This window comes from Onychostruthus taczanowskii, unplaced genomic scaffold (genome assembly GCF_017590055.1).
Source record: "Onychostruthus taczanowskii isolate IOZ18803 unplaced genomic scaffold, ASM1759005v1 scaffold17, whole genome shotgun sequence".
NCBI classification, from domain to species: Eukaryota; Metazoa; Chordata; class Aves; order Passeriformes; family Passeridae; genus Onychostruthus; species Onychostruthus taczanowskii.
The window spans coordinates 11,822,517-11,842,076 of NW_024498906.1; the positions used below are offsets into that span (position 1 = coordinate 11,822,517).

The following is a 19,560-nucleotide window of genomic DNA, read 5'->3' on the forward strand; positions in this document are numbered from 1 at the left end:
GTTTGGCTTTTTAAGCCCTGGCAATGTTTATACCAGAGGAAATAGAAAAGGACGAGTTCTTGTCTGCAAAAGCAAACAGAAGTAAAGGTGTATGAGTTGGCAGATGCTTTCATGTGCTTGTGATGGTGCTTCTCTCAGAAGAGATAATCTAATTTCCCAGCTGACAGTTAAATTTTACTTTCACAAGTGGTGCTCAACTCCTCAAGTCCAGACAAAGCAAAACACTTTGAAGTCAGTGGATGTCAATGTCGCCTTTCCTTCACTGAACAGGTGATGCTGGCTGAGCAGAGGTCTGGATGCCAACTATTGCATCCCTTAACTGATTAAAATACTTATTTTCTTTCCAGTAAATTGCATTAAAAATACCTTTTATTATTCATAATTGCACAGTTGGAAAAGACTAATCTGTTTGGCCACAGAGTGATCACTTTGTCTTAGGGGAATAAAAAATTCATAACTTATTTACATAATAATGGGTTGTTAAATAGTATTTGGCTATCTAAAAATTGATATTTACTTAGACTTTATTCCTGATGAGTAGCAGGATTCTGAGAACTGATATAATCACGATTTTTGGTTGCCTTTATTAGTTTTGCATGCTTTGTTTTCCCAACAGAGCAGCTGGAATATTGTATAAGCTGTTGACATCAGCACTGGGTGCAATCCAGATACAACCTGCCGTCGAGCTTTGGCAGACAAAAAAAAATAAATATCCAAAGGAGCCAAAAAAAAGAGAGGCTTTGAAGGTTGTACCTGTGTGTTTGGCAGTAGATGGGAACTTGGAGGGGCTGGAAGCTGTCGAGCTGAGTTAGCACATTATGTCCTGCCTGTTGAGAAATTCTAGTGCTGGCTCAGTGCCACACTAACATGACCACAGAATTTCCACACTGGTACTTTCATTGCCAGAAATCCAGTGGGAATCACCAGCTGGAAGCTTTAAGAAAGACATCAAGCAGAGACCACTGGGCCAGCACAGGCTTTTCCCCAGCAGAGCAGGGCAGTACCTGAGTACTAAACATGACTTGTGAAGAAAACACCCTGCGACACGTGGAACACGGGCAGGGAGGGGCAGTAAAACTGTGAAAAGATGCCTACATAAAGATAGATACTGGTCAGCCTGGAGGAGACAATTAGAAATAACAGCATTTATTTGAAACCTGGGAGTTGTCTATTGGACTCTGCCTGTTCTGACTCTTCCCAAGGCTTTCCAGAGAATGGGATGGTTAAACCACCTCATGCTGTCTAAGGAAGCATCTGTTTAAAAAGTGGCTGTAGCAGCAGTGGGGTTTTTTGGGGATCTGCTGAAGGGAGCCCTGGGCAGAGCTGCTGCATGTGGCCTGGGATCAGTGGCTGCTGGAGAAGGGATGGAGGTTCCCTGGAGCAGCTCTCACACCTTCAGCCACCTGCTCAAAGAAAAATGAACAAGAATGTTCTGAGAATGCAGAATTTAAAACAAAAACACAACCAAAGCCAAAACACAACCAAGCTGTATTATTATAGATGGAATCTGTGAAACACCATGTAGACCATGGTCTGTTACAAAATGTGAATCTATTTTGAGGAACTTATCTTGAAGAATTTAATTCTGCTTCCTGCAGGAAATGGGATTGTTTTTCTTCTTATTTTGCCCTTATTTCTACTCTTAGATTTCCTGGAGAACTGGGTGGAAGTGCAAGATATGGCTACAGAAACAATTGCTGAGGAGTAAACAGAGTAAACAGAGTGAATTGGGCAGGTAGGCTGCTGGCAGATTTCCTTTCTCCTTGCTTTCAGACTTGATCACTGAAGGGTACTTAGATAAGAAGGAAGCACTGAGGCATATTGTAGCAGAAATCAAATCCCAGAACCATGGTAAAATAAAAAACAGACCAGAACAGAGCTTACATTAAAGCAATTGTCTTGCAGGTCATGAATAAGAAGAGGATGTTCGAAGGTATTGGAGCTGACAGGCATGAGGAGACAGCAAATTAGTCCCATCTACCTCAATCATTTCATTATTTCTATTGAATTAATTCTGAATTATTAGATTAGGACTTCAGGGGGTATAGACAAAAGGATTGGGCTGCTTGAGCTTTATGTCATTACAAGCTCTGCCTGAATAAAGAGGCTTAAGCTTGGGGTTTTATTTAATGCAGAAAAAACAAAAACCAAAAAACCCCAACCCCAAAAACACTTCCACAGAAAAATAGATAAAATTGTAATATTGGTGCTGCTTTATTCTTATACTGACCATAAGATTTTTTTTTTTTTTTTAATCTCATGAATGCAAACTGCTTTCTTGGTATCACTAGCAAGGCTGACTGTTGTCAAAGTCTTGAGAAAAGACATCAGCAACAATTTCCTAAATGGAACCACAGGGACCTCTGTATGTTCCCACTGCACTTTAGTGAAAAGGGAGATCCCTTAGGTAAAAGGAAAAACCTGACAATTTTCCCAGATGTCTGAAGAATGGAAAGCAGAATGGAATGGAATACTTCAAATTGAGCAGTGAGGTCAGAGAAATGGGAGGCAGGATATAAATACAACAGAACATTTTCCCTTGGATAATCTGCAGGGGGGGAAATGAAAGGTCATATTTAGCCAAGAGACAAAAAAAGCATTATCTCTATTTCAAGAATGGCTTTCACACAAACTTAGGTTTTTGAATTGTCCTGCCTTCAGGATATGCAATATTAATTGTACTTGGAGGAGGCAGTTGTAAACTGAGTGGCTAGAAAGGTCATTTGCTAGTTCTTCTGACTTAGTTATGAGCACAAAAAGAGGCTATCTTTACTTGGCATACACACAGAGTAAGCAGATTTCATTTTGCCTGTAAAGAGCTTAAAAAGAGCTGTGTGGAGAGAAGTTCCCATTTTGCAAAGGATTTTGGCATTTCAGAATCTTACTTAATTCTCAGTTGGATAAAAAAACCCAGTATGTGGAACTTGGAGAAAGTAAATTCCACTTTGTCCACTGTTTGTTCCCATTATCTCAAAAAATATTGAAAGTGTACCTGATGACATTGCAGAATATTAAAAAGACCTGAAATGCATATTCTGAAACAAGAACTCCCCTTAGGATATTATTGCAATTCCCCAATCCCACATTTTTCCTCCAAAAAGGCTGTTGAAAACAATCTGGTTTATATTTAAGTGTCAGGAGGAACAGATCTCATTTCCTTAAGTTTTTTCCTGACAGCTCCTGTTGACACTTTGCTAATATCTGTTACCAGCCATGCATTATACTTTCATAAGGAGAAAAATGGAAATTGCTGTCTTCTAAGAGGGAAAAAAATATTTCCTTGCAGATTTCTGTTCTTTAAAATCTTGTCAAGAGACATAATCCTGCCCAGGTCTGCCCTACCAAAAGCAATGAAGGATCACCTGCATCTCAAATTGAGCCCAGAGCAAAACTCAAACTGACTTCAGTGCCAAGGACTGGCCCTCCCGGAGTCACCAACTCTGTCAGGAATGACTGAGTAATGTGAGAAGTGAGGAAACCACTTTTGCCTGTGAGTCAGGCAAATTATCTCCAGTCATCCTGTTAATTTTGGTGGCAGCAGATGAAAAGGCAGCTCCTAGAGCCCCACTGCTGGCAGGGTGGGGAAGAGCTGGCCCACGAGGCACTGCCCCTGGAAGAAGGATGCATGGTAGGACAGGAGCAGAGATCAGTGAGCTCCTGAGGGCAGGAATTCCCAAGTGCACTGAGTGGGAATTAAGCAGCATCCTGTCTTTACCATATCAGAGGCTGTGTGTGCACCCTGCTGTATTTTTATCGCCCCTTCGAAGCAGGATGCTGATTGAAACACAGAGGTCAACAAATAGTCCTGTAGTTTTGAATGTTCATTGTGTGTTTTCAGAGCTTGGTCAGTGCTGGAAGGAAGTGTTCAGGTTGTTTCACAGGCCTGGCACAGCAGCATTTTCCCTGCAAAATCCCTGAACTGCAAAAGTCTCCCCCTCCTAAGAGAGAGTAAACTCCAAGGAGAAACAGGAGCATAACTGGCCTTAAAAGTGCTTTTTTGGCCATTTCTCTCTGCAGAAGAGCTGAAAACCAAAAGAGGAGCTTAAAATCAAAGTGAGGACCTGCAAAATAGGAGAAAAGGACATCCAGGGCTGTCCTCTCCCACAGGAGGCACATTCTGACCTCTTCATTCCAGCAGCCTTTTCCTTCCCTGTGTTGCTGTTCCTTCCCTCTGTTTTTAAGCACCTCTGGCAGCAATGGCTTTGGTTTTTAGTGGAGCTCTGGCTCCCTGTGGGGCTTCTGTCAAACTCAAACCAGGAGCTTCCTCAGGGTCACTCACAGCTGTGGCAGCTTCTGCTGTCCCTGCCAGGGTGACTGGCAGTGCTGGCAGCTGCCAGCTCAGCCAGCAACAAGGGCAGAGCAGGTAATCAGCACAAATTACCTCTCGGGACTTTGGACAAATCAAACTTGTATACAAGATCAGCAGGACCTTAGGAATATTGCTCCTTTGACAGAAAAGGGAAAAGAACAGGAGAATAAGGATGACAGCAGACCTCCTTTCAACAGTGACATAGCTGAAGCTTAACTTTAATCTGACATTGAAATGCATCCAAATTCAACTAGAAGACAAAAAACTACAAAATAAATTCTTCTTGTCATTAATTATATAGAAGCTGTAGCTGTCCTCACAAGACACTTTCTAGGTATAGAAGACTTTAAATTATGCCTCCCTCATTTAAGTAAAATGATCCTGTTGTAAAGACATTTATTCTATCTGCCACTTCTGGGTGTTGAGCTTTTTAACTTCTATAAAGAAAGAGTTCTTAGCTGCTTCTCAAGAAAACTGAGCTGCTTCAGACCCTTTTCCTTCTTCAGAACTCTGAAACAGTAAGCAAGAGCAGTTAATGATCATTATTAGTGGTCATCCAGGGGAGTGGCTCTGATGTCTTGTCACTGATGTCTTGTCACTGCTTCCTGTTTGTGTCACAGCTGTTCCCTGAGCCACGTCACCTTCCATGCCAAAAGACACGTCTGGTTATTTTTGTCCTCGAGTTTAACAGGGAGCACCTCCCTATGCATTCCAAACATTAATTCCCTTGTCGCTCTGAGCCTTGGTGTCTGCTTAGAATTAATTTGCCGTGACAGACCAAGTGAGCACTTTTATAATTAGAGGCATTACCTTATCATAGCTAAAAGAATTTAGCCAGTCTTAGGTGCAAGGGAGAAACAGAGGCATCACCGAGATGTGCGCTCATGTCAGCTCTGCAGGAGGTGAGCAGAGCAGTGTTTTGCATATTCTGCAATTGCTTATTAACAGTACATTATGCAAATTAGGCTTCCCTAGTCAAATGCTGGGAGTGTGCAGGAAAGAGAAATAAGCGTACATTTTGGAGTCAATACACGTCTAATGCTCTGCCAGCTAACAAAAGTTAATTTCAGCATTCTTAACTGCTTCAAAGGCAAAGTGCTCTCAAATGAGAAACTGAACGTTAACTCAGAAGCTGGAAGGGTTCCTATGAACACAGAGGTATTTAGCAATAGTCTCTTCCTTTTTTTCTTTACCCAACTGAAGTCAAAAAGAGACTTGCCACAGAAGTGACACCTTATTACTATTCACACATTATTTAAATACTGGCTATTTAGATTCCTGCTTATGAAAAGGAAGAAACCCACCTGAATATGGTGTATCTTTGTAGAGTGATGACCCTGGGTTTTTTTCTGGTTTGTGTGGTGGAGCTTTGATTTAGGGCATAAGGTGACCTCCACCCATTTTCCAGCCACTTGCCAATCCTGTCTACCTCAGAAGCATCACCTGCTCTGCCCAGTGCTTGTCTAGTTCACAGCTTTTCACCAAGAATATCCTTGCCTGGCTCCTCTTGTGAATCCTTGGCCATTAAGTTACTGTGCAAAGTGATGGTGAGGTGATTTGCCTGACTCCTGTACGAGAGAAAACAAGAAGTGGACTGGTACTTCTGAACATCAATAAACCCACACAAAAAAGAAAGGATCTAGGTGGAGGAATGGGTTTAAAATCTAAAATGTTCTTTTCAGGCCAGACCAGCTGAACTGCTGGGAGCTCTCAGAAGGCTGAGGGGGGTCTCAGGTCACATCCCAGATGTCACCAGTTTCAACACACAAAAGGTACTGGCTGGGAAAAGCTGAGGGGAAGAGGCAGAGGGCTGGAGTGACCCCTGGAGATCACCCAGTCCAACTCCTGCCAAGGCAGAGTCACCCAGAGCAGTGACACAGAACACATCCAGGTGGGTTTGGAATGTCTCCAGAGAGGGAACTCTGTGTCCTCCCTGGGCAGCTGTTCCAGAGTTCTGCCACCTTCCACGTAAAGAAATTCTTCCCCATGTTGAGGTGGAACTTCTTGTGTTTTATTTCATGGCCATTGCTCCTCATCTTGATGCTGGGCACCACTGAACAGATTCTGGCACTGTTTTGAAATGAGCCTGGGCAGCAGTGGGGGGAAATATTCAGAAGAGCTTAAATCTGTGAAATAGATAACAGTTGATGGGCAAACTCTGGGTGATGTCCATGTGTTAGAAAAACCAATTAAGAGTTTAGGGCTTGACATACTTTGTGCTGTCAGACCTGGAGAAAGAAGTTAGCAGAGCCTGGGAGGGAAATTTATTGAAGAGAACTGAACAGAATTTATAAACCACGTTACATAAAGCAGAGATGCCCTGTCTGGGAAAAAGATAATAAAAAGACTGAAAAACATGGACTAATTAGCATGAGAAGCGAGAAATCAATAACAAATCGAAGACAGAATACTAATTAATGAAGAGAACTCTGTGAATTGTAAGCTAGTTAACATTAATCTCTTTGCCAAAATGTATAAATAAATAAGCATTTTGATGACTGACACACATTGCAGGGAGCCATCCCCACGTTCCTTCAATGCCGAATCATGAATGCCGCCTTTCTAACAAGCAGCTTGGAGAGTTTATTTTTATATTATTTTTATATTTATTTATTATAAATATAAATAATAATAAATAGTATATTTATATATAATAAATAATATATTCATTAAATATATGCATTATTATAACAATAAATTATCAAATTTACTATATTATATAATGAAATATATTTATTATGAATACATATAATATTTATATTTATATTTATATTATTATATAAAATTATATTATTATATTATTATATTTATATTTACATTATTATATTTATATTATTATATAAACATTATTTATGTTATATTATTATTTGTATTTATTTATTTTATGCTTCCCGGCGCTCGGGGTTGGGCTGTCGGGCAGGCCCCGCCACCCTCGCTCGGTTGTCACAGCGACGGCGACGCCGCGGCCATGTCGGACCTGGGCTCCGAGGACGCCGACGAGTCCGGGGAGGCCGGGAGAGACATCGGGGTCCGCGGAGCCCGGGAGGAGCGGGAGGGCAGCGGGGAAGGGAAGGGGAAAGGGAAATGAAAGGGCAAGGAAAGGGAAGGGACAGGAAGGGGAGCAGCCCCGCTCGGTGGCCGCGGGCAGCCCCGGGCACGGCGGTCTCGGAGCGCGGCTGTGCCTGCCCGGCTTCTAACGCGGGTTTGGAACAACGCGTCCACGCTGTGCAGTTGTGTGCCAAGAAGGCTGGGGTGCCGAGCTGGAGCAGCTTTCCTAGGCAGCTGTGTCCCTCTGATGAGCTGGACTGTGCCAGGCCCAGCCCTTTAACCCTTTTCCCTCCGCCAGGAGTATGAAGGCGGTCGCGATGGCGAAGGGCAGCGGCACGGCTTTGGGAAGGCGCGGCTGCCCAATGGTGACACCTACGAGGGGGAATACGAGCATGGTTTGAGGAGTGGACATGTAAGACACCGAGCCTGGCTGTGGTTCTGCTTCTGCAGTCGGGTTATTTGGGCTCTCTGTTGAAACAAGCGTGAGAACTGACAGATGTTTCATCTGCTCAGGGGACCTACAGGTTTAAAAACGGTGCCCTCTACACCGGGAACTACCTTGAAAACAAAAAGCACGGCAAAGGTGTCTTTTTTTATCCAGATGGATCAAAATACGCAGGTAAAGCAATGAACACAATTGCAGGGATTTCTGTAGCCAAAAGGACGCGTTCCCCTCTCCACCTCCCCCCACAAGTGAAAAGAGAGAGTGAATTGGAGAATGTCTTATTTTAAGAAGACACAAGATATTTTCCAAGAATATATATTTCTACAAGATATGTTCCTCTTATTCTCTTTTCAGTAACAGTTCTGAGGAGCTTGGGGTTTATTTATGGGGATTTATGTCAGGACATTTATTAGGTCTATCATTGAAAAAAATAGATTTCTTAATAGAGTCCTTATTTAGGGATTGGGACACCTGAAGTTTGAAGAAGTAATGAAAGTTAGAGTTCCCCTGCTTGCTGGAGAGTACCTGAAACAATCAGATTCTATCAGTTAAATTTCAAAGGACAATATTTCCCCCCTCATTTCTAAGCTAGGAAAGAAAAGACATTCACATTGTGAGGGCTAAAAGCTGAGAACAAAAAGAGCAGCCCAATCCTGCCTTGCAGGAGCATATGCACTGATTTTTTTTTTTTAATTTAAGTTTGATTAGAAGAATAATGAAGATAGAAACCATCTAGCATCCTTCTGAATAGATGTGCCCCAATACTGACAGGACAGCTTCATCAACTGAGTCAAATTAAAGTAGCTCCTCTTTAAATTCATGTGGAAATGTCACATTATCTAATGCAACTGTGACACATTACAAATTCAAGATACAATTCAAAGATAGAACTGGGTTGTTATGTGTTCATAATGGTAATAGAGAGTGATAACAGAGGCAGGTAATTATGGAAAAATGGAAAGGGAGGTCAGGCAGCAGCATAAATACATGTGGAGAGGAACAGATGAAAAAAGAGCAGGGGACTCTAGAGTAAGTGGTGTAAGGAATAGTGAGGAATCCCAGCAGTGCCACAGCATTATTTTCTTTCTCTAATACTTGTATGATAACATTACAAACTGGCCACAGTGAAATAAACCAGCTCATACTGCTTTTATCCTTTTGTCCTTGAAGGAGACTGGGTGCATGACCAGAGACAGGGCTATGGAGAATATCTGTATGCAAATGGAGACACCTATACTGGAGAATGGGCTAACAACAAGAGGTTTGTTTCATTCCCACTGGGATGTTTCAGGTCACCCAATGGCATTAAAATGCAAACATTATTTTCAGAGCATGTCTGACTGTAGCAAATGAGGTCCAGGGGTGACCTTGGCAATTTAGTCCAGCTTGAGTAGTTTCAGCTGCTTAATTAATACAGTTTTAATATCTTAATTATAACAGCCTAAATTCTTAATATTCACTGGTATAAAACAAAATTATTATTTTCTTCCTAGGCATGGGCAAGGCACATATGTCTATAAAGACACAGGATCTAAGTATGTTGGTTGTTGGGTAAATGGAATCCAGAGTGGACCAGCTGAGCTTATCCACCTAAACCACAGATTTAAGGGCCCATTTCTCAATGGAAAGGTAAGTGTGCTTTGTATTCATCTGAACAGTTAGCATGGAATTGCCTTAATATAACCTATTTCCATTTAAAATAAGAAACTAGGCTTCTGATCTTTTGTAGTATTTCCTGTACCATAAGTGTAACATGAAACTGAATTATTCTATAAACACAATGCCAAGTTTCTTTGCAACATTGCTTTCAGACGGTAGCGTTACTGATTATTGTATGGAATTTGTAGTAAAGGATATTTTACACTTCTGTGCTTAGAATGGATTAGCTGTTCAGTTCTCCTGATGTTTTTGTATTTTTATGCAGCCTTCAGGTCGTGGCAAATTCATCTTTGATATCGGATGTGAGCAGCATGGTGAATACATACAACCAGTGCAGGTAAAAGAAATAGTGCAAGAGCACTCAGTAAATCAAATCTATTGTTGAGGAATATCTAACATGCCTTACAGACAGTGATGTGAAAGTAGATCTTATGAGTCAAAAAGGGTGGAAACTCCTGCATTCTTAAGAACTAAATGAGGTTTCATTTTGCTTTTTTTTTTAATGTTTTCTACTGTGTAAGCTTTGAAAAATACAAGGTGTGATTTTGCACTGCTTGCAGATGTGAATCCTTTCTTCTTAAAAAGAATCAGGACTTTCCCAAAACATTTGAAGCTTCAAATCACAGAGGAATATAGATATATTTGTATACACATTTAGCCTCTATTGCATTTTCTTCTGAACACCAGAAAAAAACGAGCAGTATTTTTTGTGTTTCTGAACTGCTTCAAATGGTAATTTCCATCAGAGTCATGTTTGGGAAATATGTCCTATTGTTGTTCTGGTCATGTTAGGAGTTTAATATCCACAGCTTCTAATAATTGTAGGAAGTGGTTGGGATCAAAGTCTGTTTTCTCTTCTTTATGCATGAATATTTTGAAACATATCTGTTTGATATGGTGCAAAAATAGCTACAGAAGAAATATATTCTAATATTAGTTTGATTTTTTTTTTAATGGTCACATTTTATCTTAGAGTTTGCTACCTCTGTTGTCTGACACATTAGTTCCTGTTACACACTCTTTGAAAACTCTCTGATGCAGCAATCATTCTGAAGGATAAAATAATCATCAAAATCCTATCCATTGTGATAGAGATTTGCAAAGCTTGAAGACTGTTTTGTTTTTTTTTTTTTCTTCACTAAAAGCAAGAGATCCTCAAATCAAATGCCAGATTCATAGGATTATCCAGAGTAATGTGTGTTTCATTGGTTCAGTTGGGAATTCTTAGATGAGTTTTTAAAGCAAAGGACAGTGCTGTCACTAAAGTAAGATTAAATTTTGCTCTTTTGCTTTAGTTGAAGTAATTACAGAACAAAGCCCCTTTAAAAAAAAAGAAGAAGAAATTAGCTAATAATACAGACAATGATTCAATTATTGACTCCTTCATATTTGTAGAAAAAACATTATTTTTTTGAATTTTAAAAATATTTTCCCATTTCAAAACCATAAGCTCTGTGCACAATCTTACTCCTTCCTAGATCCTTTCAAATGTCCTCTCTAGGCAAAGACTGAGGCAGAAACAGCTGGTTTTTTAGTCTATTTCTGTGTGAGACAGACAGTGGAGCATCTACCAGACAGAGCATCAGGTAGCAATCATCAGTAACAGCCAACTGACTTGATCAGGGTTCAAAGTGCAGTTCTTGCCCAAGATTTACAGCTGCTGAAGTTCCTCCACCTCCAGATAAGGAGGTTCCTCCAGATAAGGAGGTTTTAGTAGACTAACCCATCATCTCAGTTACTGTCTGTAGGATGAGATTTCATGAATTCTCTTCTAGGAAAAAGAGGAGGAAGAAGAGGATGAACCACCATTGCCTCTTGAACCAATATGGAAAGCATCAGAAATTACCAAATTAACACCCTGGTCTCCCCATGATGAGGAGCTACTAGTCCCCAGAGAAACAGCAGGTGCAGAAGCTGAAGAGGAGAAAATTCTATCAGCTATAGGTTTGTTCTGGAAACTTCATGTTTTGGCTGTGGTGACCATTGTTTTACGGGTTTAATATCAAGTGATGTGAGAGGGGTTTTGTGTTGTGTTTTGTTTTTCCTGTGATTTTCTGTGTATTGAATGTTTGGAATTTCCAAGTGCATTCATAAACTGCACAATACGTGTTTATGTGTTTTATTTCACATAGCATGAGATACAACTGTCTTGGGAAGCCTGTGAGTTATTTAACTCTGTGTCATGGCTTATTATACACACTTGATTATAAACAGAGAAGATATTGTGGGATTTCTTATGTGAACAACAACTGCAGCCTTCAGTAGTACTTAGGAGCTATTACATGGAAACAAAGGCTGAATGCCAATTTGTAAAATTGGTTTTCTTTGGTATTTCTAATTTCTTGTATTTCAGATACTGAGGAGGGTGGGGATCACCGAGCAGGTGATGCAGGAGAGGAAGGTGAGGGAAGGAGAGAAGAAGAAGTAAATCAAAATCAGGAGGATCAAGGTGAGAAATGGGGCATGTGTGCTCATTCTTTAATTAGCAGTCAGGGTTTGAAATTGTGGATGTCAATCAGCTGAAGCCATGCTGCTGCTGGGAGACCATGGGAATCTGCCTTTCATACGGAGGGCAGTCCTCTGGAGAAGTGAACTATGAGAAGTTAAATTCATATACTGCAACAGAACAAATTAAAAGTGACACTTCTGTGCATATACACTTGACAATTTGTAAGAGATTGAATTTCCAAACTATTTTTTTTTTAACAAAAATGAGAGAAAAAATATCAGACCCTGAGAAGTCTGGGAGTTTTGAGCACTTCACTTTTCTCTCATGAATACAACTGTGTATTCTTAATTCTTCCAAGTGCAGTTCAAAAGCAGGCGAAACAAATATGAAGAAACAGATTTTTGGTGTTGTTATACCTTCTGGTTTGAATAGGGTTTGTTTCCTCTACAAACCAAGGAGATTTGAAATTCAGGTGCTCAGGTTTTCTTCCAGGCAGTTCAGAAGCCTGTTTTAAATACACAGTTACAAGCAGCAACAGGGATGCATCCATGTTTACTCATATTTAGCTTATAAGCCTCCAACCAATTGTGTTCTTTCATTTATTATTAAAATTTAAAATCTTACCTATAGGATATGAAAATATCAGATAAATGTATCTATTTGTAATCAGTCCATTTTACAATAAATCCAAGCCAACCACTCCCTGTATGGATCAGAAAATACATTAAACCATATGAAAATGCCTGGAGGTATACACGAAACATTTAGGTCAGCTCTTGTAGTTTTCAGTTTATTTGCTTTTAATTTTCTGAGCACCAGCTCTGAAGGTGTTCTCCAGCTTCAGGGCAGAACAGGCAGCTGGCTGACCTGGTGTGTGGGACTGACATCTTACAGGGTTCCTGGGCTTGGGTCAAATCCATGAGAAATTTCAGCAGATTATAGCTCTGCTTTGGATTTGGCAAAAGTGCATTGAGCCTGGTTTGTCTCAAAGACCCTTGCACTCAAATAACCATTTGGACTGAACTTGATTCTAATAAATTTTCTGGCCCACCACAACAAAGCAGTTCTGGTTTTCCCAGTGGCTTTTCTAGGGTGTTTTTTGGAACAAATGAGCTCAGGTGGCTGTCAGATATGGCACAGAGGCAGATGCCAATGCCTGAAAACACAGCAAAGTGATAGATTCAAAGTTCCCTCCAACTCTTTATTTCCAGAATCAAGGAGTTGGATGATTTTAAACATTTTTCAGCATAGGTCTCCATCAATAATTAATGATGCAACATATTGTTCCCCTTGTCTTTAGGTTTAGCAAGATTAAGTTATAGGAAGAGGGAATGATTTGAAGAAAATATGCATCCTGTGAAGAGCAGATATAACAAAATCTGTTTTCTTTGCAGCCTGGTATTCCCTGCCCCTTTACCATCATTCTTTTTCCACACAGTAATTCCCTCTTTTTTGTTCTGCAATCCTTGTGATGTCATCTAACCAGGAGGCATTTTTTGGCTGTTCAGAGTTACATATGGGCTGGCTGGCAGTCAGTGTGGGTGTACTGAGTCTGTCTGCCAGCTGACAAACAATGTAAACAGCTTCAAGTACTGGCATTGAAAGGCAGTGGGTGAGGAGGACTGAGGTGGCCAGCAGAGTTCTAGAGTTATGTTTTAGATTACTGGGATTACTTTGCAGTGTTTTATAATAAAATACATCTCTATGCTCTGTCTTTCCTTCTACTCCCCAGAAATTACTGATTTTGGAGGATGAAAGAGAGGAATTGGGTACAACTAAAGGAAAAGACCCCAAAAATGAAATTTCTAAGTAGATGATTTAGTGTGGTAAGCCTGCAATATTTTTGTTTGTAAAAGGGTATGTTAAGATGTTTTGAATAAACATTTCTAGGTGCTTTGAATAAACATTTCTGTCGGTGTTCTGTCTGGAATGTGTATCTTTGGACTTTTTATACTCTCAGATTCTCACAGCAACCTCCTTTATTTAATGTAGCCAGTAATGAGGTGTCAAATCCAGTGTAGAGTTATTCTCCTCTGTGGTCCATGGCACACACTGAAATGGTCTGGAATTTTAGTTTCCAGCAAGGAAAAGACGTTCCTACCCTTTAAGGCAAAGCTCTGAAGGGGTTGAAAGCCAAATGGAGCAAGATCTTGTAATGACATTGCATGACCAGCTTTCATAACGTAATCAAGGATTGTTTTAGCATGTGGATTGGGAAAAAAAATCAGGCGAGGGTCCTTCACTGGGAGGTGTACTGGGTAAAGACAGACAGTATGAAAGAAACAGAGCAGGCAAAGAAAGAAAGAAGAGAAAGGACACAAATAGCACTAAGCTGAGAAGGTGCCACTCTGAAATCCAAAGCGGAACTTCCTGAAAAGGAATGAGACAGAAATAAAGAAATCTGAAACTTTGGATTACTATGCAAATTTTCCCTTTATCACAAACCTCCTCCTGATAACAGCAATCATGCAGCACAGTTTTCAGAAAGTCCTTAGTTCTGAATTGATGTGGCAGGCTGTGGACACAATGAAACATGGAATGGGATTTCTCCTCCTTCCAGTTACTTTGACATCCTCAGGAGAGGAGGCAGCAGGAAGAAAAGGGCAGCTTGCATTCACCCTTCAACAGGATGCCTGGCAGGGGGAGGAAAGGTCTCGTGATCTCTGTAGTTGTTCCCACAAGGATGTGAAGGCTGATACCAGAACCACAAGGGTCACTTTAAGGGGTGCCTTCTTGCATTTGTTGGGTATTGAGGGGCAGCACTGCAATTTTATTCACTGGGCTTTGTAATTCTGCCGCAAGCCAGGTGAGTAGGCCTTGGCCTCCTGGACACAAAAGATTCTGTGCTCTTTCTATTTTGGAGGAGAAAGCCAGGCCCATTGGTAGCCAAAGCCCAGTGCCCAGAGGTGACACTAGCAGGGTTCTTTATTGTATGAAAAGATGTGTGGGGCTGTTCATTTAACTCTGCAGTTGTTGCTTAGTGTGCAAACAGCATTGCTCAGTAACAGTGAGGAAGGGGAAACCTTTTGTTGTATGAAAACCGACAAAAACTCTGAATTTGACACTGGTGCCTTTGGCAGGCTGCTGAACACCTCTCCTGGGCAAGTGTCCCTAAGGAAGGTCCCTCTCACAGGGGCCTGGGCACATCAGGGGCTACAAGTGCCAAGTCTGTGGCTGCTCCATGCCGGTTGGCTGTTGTATTCCATTTTGTTTAAATGGCATGCCCTGTCTCACCCCTCCGAAATGTATGGACCCCACCTCAAAACGAACTGCAACAGTTGGCTGTTGAAGGGATGTCAGCTGTGGCCCTTTGTGACACGGGTGTGTGGTGCCAGGGCCACTGGTGACACAGGACATGATGGTGCCTGAAATAAATAGGGCAGGAGATCTTTCTCCTTTTTAATGCCTTTATCAAAAGGAATCAGCTCAGGTGGGGAGAAACCGACGAGTCACGCCCACGCCGCCACTGCTCCCAGGAGTGGCACGCAGGCATGGAGGGAGAGGGGACAGAGGGAGCTGGCATGGGTTCGGAGGCAGAGGCCTGAGGGCCAGGGCCGGGCTGGCAGCTGTTCTAAGGTGGCCGCCTCCTTCCCTCACAGCCGGGGCACAGGGCCATGGCCCTGCCCCACACAGCCCCAGCTGCTCCCCCAGCCCTGGGTTCCCCCCCAGCCCCAGCTGCTCCCCCAGCCCTTGCTGTCCCCCCAGCCCCTGCCCTGGGTGGCTGGAAGCCATTAGGGAGCAGGGGCAGGGGGCAGTAGTGGGGACAGAGCTGCCACGGCCACAGACTGTGGAGTGGGACTTGGCCAGGGAGGAGAGAGAGTGGGAGCCCTACTTGGGCCAGGAACTGCCCCAGTGGGGAAAGGAGAGTGTCCAGGAGCTAGAGCAGTGGGAATATAAGAGATACCAGGGGTTGCCCCAGTGGGGAGATGTGAGAGTCCAAGAACTGTTCCCTTGGGAATATGAGGGACATAAGGAGCGTTCCTGATGGGGAAATGAGAGTGTCCAAGAGCTGGACCACGTGGAATATAAGAGATACCAGGAACCTTCCCACTGGCAAGACATGAGAGTCCAAAAACTGTTCCCTTGGGAATATGAGGGACATAAGGAGCGTTCCTGATGGGGAAATGAGAGTGTCCAAGAGCTGGACCAGTCAGAATATGAAAAACACCAGGATCTTTCCCAATGGAAAAATGAGAATGTCCAAAAGGTCTGTGAATGGGAATATGATAGACACCAGGAGCCTTCCCAGTGGAGAGATGTGAAAGTCCATGAACTGTTCCTGTGGGACTATGAGAGACACAAGAAGCCTTCTCAATGGCAAAATGAAGGTGCTCAAAAGCTTTACCAGTGGGAATGTGAGAGATACCGTGAGCTTTCCCAATGGGAAGGCTCCATTGACCAAGAGCTGTATAAAGAGGATGTCAGACGAGACCCAGAGCTGTCCCAAAGGGGACACAGGAGAGACATAGAGGAGTTGCAGAAGGGTGGGGAAGAGATCACCGCCTGCACCATTTGGATCAACCCCAAGTACCCACAGCTCCTGCAGGACCCCGACGCTGCTCCCCAGGACTCGGCCACGGCAGCAGCTTCTCCTGCCTTGGCTGAGCAGGTGAAGGCAGCAGGGGCACAGAGCCAGGGCCCTGCCCTGCACAGCCCCTGCTGCCCCGCAGGCCCCTCAGCTCCCCAGGCGGGAGCCCAGGCCCTGAGGGAGCAGCCGGCTCCCCCCAGGAAACGCCGGTCCCGCTGCAGGCGGGCGCTGCGGACGCTGCTCTTCTGGCCCTGCCTGAGGGCACAGCCGGACAATCGGGGCCCGCTGCCCGCACCAGGCCCGGAGCCTGCCCGCTGTCACACGGGCTGCCTCTGATGGCCAGGGGTCGGGGACATCAGTTCCTTGTCGGGAGAATGGCCCGGCTGAAGCCTGGGGCTTGAGAGGCACCGGAGATATCAGAGCCGGGGGCAGGTGCACAAAGCCCGGGGAGAAGGGGCTCCTGCTCAGAGGGGACACCAAGGATGCAGGAGTGACAGCCACAAGGACACTCGGCACGACGTCCCAGATAAGGACAAAACTCATAAAGCCGCCTCAGCAACTGTGCTGAAATCAGCCACAGCTGGGGAAAAGGTGCTTCTGGCACAGGGAGATGGCGACCACCAACTCCTGGCCCAGTGACCCCAGAAACCCAGCGAGAAAAAAGAAGAGATAGACTGAGCACAGAGAAAGACTAGTTAGCATAAGAAGCAAGGGAATCTTTAAACCAGTAGAAGAAAAGTATCAATACTGAGATATTAATGCCAAGATACTAATATTAATTATTAAGTTATTGCAAATTAATATTATTCGATAATAAGATAAAATATTACATCAGTATTTAATACATACAGAAACAAAATACCATTATAAAATGCAAATACTGATATTGTATAATATATAATATTTATAATATCTATATATAATAAATATTGAGAAATAATATATTTTGAATATTTTAGGATAATATCATATATGTAATACATTATATAGAACATAATAGTTACATACAATATAAATGTAACATCTAAATATTTAGATATGATGCTAAAATGATAATAGTTCATGATAAAGTGAAAATAATTTAAACAAAAAATAATATATTAATTTAATAAGAGAGCCATATAACTGGTAGCCAATGAACACGAATGCTTCTTTTGTTCCCCTCAAGAGCAGCAGTGTCTGTGTCATCATTTCGTGTCTTATCACAACACCCCTCGGTTCCTTGAAGAATCATTTGTTGGGGTCAACCTCCTGGCTGGGTGGCCAAGAGCAGCCTCCCACAATGATAATGCACAATATTCTCTACCAGTAAGTTAGAGTCACAGTACAATCACTTCAGGTAAAGAAGTGTCACTTTTGGACGAAGTGATTTTGATGCAATATTCCATGCTGAATTGGCATATGAGAGATGTTATACACTTTACTTTTTCTTCATCATCTCTAGAACATCCATTACTTTGAAGGCTCAGGATGTCAGATTTACTACAGATAAAAATCCCAACTGAGAAAACCAGGTGGGCTTTCTTCTTCAGAGCCAAACATGGACCCAGCTCAGCTATGGAGAGGGCACATGGTCCAGTGGCTGCCCTTATTGCTGTGATCCTGAGAGGCAGCACTACAGAGCACACAACTTCCTCCCTTTCTCCTTTCTCTTCCCACCATCCTCCTACCCACTCCTGGGACAGACGGTTTTAGATTATATTAGAACCTCTACTATCTCTGTTGAGGATGCTCTTAAGTTAACTGTTGATATGAACACAACATCCATCTACTGGATATGATTACATGGGACAGATGAATCTTCCAGGGCAGGAGCACCTTTACATTTCCTGCTTTCTGTACAAGATCATTGATTTTTTGAAACGACCCAAAAACCTGAACTCATGACCAGAGCAATTGCCATGTAAATATCTGTAGTTTGATGCAATTCTCCAGACAGTGTTGTAAAGCTGTCAGAGGTGCAAACTGAACTGCTAGGGGGTTAATTAAAATTCTGCTTGTGAAGCCTGTGATTCTTCTTTGTTTGTTTGTCCTTCAGTCCTTCCCCAAGGTCTCTCTGGTGCCATCACCAACAGCAGCTCTGGACATTCCCACACCTCCAGTACATCCAAAGCTGCCAGCAGTGTCTTGCACGCTCGCACACAGCCCTCACAGTGACACACTGTGCACTTATGTCTGAGCAGGGACAAGGAACATTTCTGCTGCTGCCAGAAATTGTGAACTTCAGCAACTTCCCTCAAGGGTGTCCTCCTCCACTGCTCCACCCAGCACAGCCCCTGCAATCCCTCCACCTCAGGTTCAGGCTCTCACCTCTGCTGATATCCCATTTTCCCTCCTTAAAAGGGAGCAGTCTGCACACTTCTTCCTGCAATTCCTTGGACGTGCCACCAGGACCAGCACACACCTCCCCCAGGGAAGGAGCCCAGAGCCCTGGGAGAGGCTCGGACACAGCCTTCCCCTGCCCAAACCCTGTCTAGGCTGTCACCAGCGTGGTGCCAGGGGAAATTTCTCCCGGGTGCTGGAGATCAGGCCCAGTGGTTCATCAGCCTTGGTGTTGCACAGTTGCCACTGCTTGGAGGAGACTTTCTGCCATTCCCCAGCACCCACACAAATTACCAACAACTCTGCTTGCTCTGCTCCCATCTCCCAGTGGGAGAGGCATCCTGACAGAGCAGACAAAGCCCAGTGGTCCCTACCAGCAGGCAGATAATTACTTAACATTCAGCTAATGCAGCTTTTTGAAATAAAAAAAAAAAAAATCAAGAAAGCTTTTTTTTTTTTTTTTTTTTTTTTTTTTTTTTTTTTTTTGCAGCTTTTTTTATTTTTTTTTTTTTTTTTTTTTTTTTTTTTTAATGCAGCTTTTTGAAATCAAAAAACCTGTCAATCAGGAAGTGGCTGACGGGACACAGCAGCTGCAGAATCCTCCTAGAAGCTTCCAGAATCAAATGGAAAGACACAAATAGTAAATTAAAGGTACAGAGCAAGGCAGAGCTGCACAAAGTGTTGCACAAGCACTGAATTCCACTGACGGATGGTTTTCTCTCTTTGTGCAGGTGAATAAAGCTGCTCTGAAACTTTTTTCCCTGAGGGCCAGGGTCTCTCATACTTTGGCAATTTTAGTA

General features: G+C 42.8%; 1 protein-coding gene across 1 annotated transcript; it reads left to right on the forward strand.

Moving 5' to 3' along the window:
• The first annotated feature begins 7,277 nt into the window (after positions 1 to 7,277).
• On the forward strand, positions 7,278 to 13,665 carry RSPH1 (radial spoke head component 1). The gene is made up of 9 exons (XM_041399964.1): positions 7,278 to 7,337; positions 7,656 to 7,769; positions 7,871 to 7,976; positions 8,973 to 9,063; positions 9,296 to 9,431; positions 9,727 to 9,798; positions 11,237 to 11,375; positions 11,806 to 11,910; positions 13,643 to 13,665. Exons 1-9 carry the CDS (start codon positions 7,278 to 7,280, stop codon positions 13,663 to 13,665), a joined length of 846 nt encoding a protein of 281 aa, XP_041255898.1.
• The last annotated feature ends 5,895 nt before the right edge of the window (positions 13,666 to 19,560 follow it).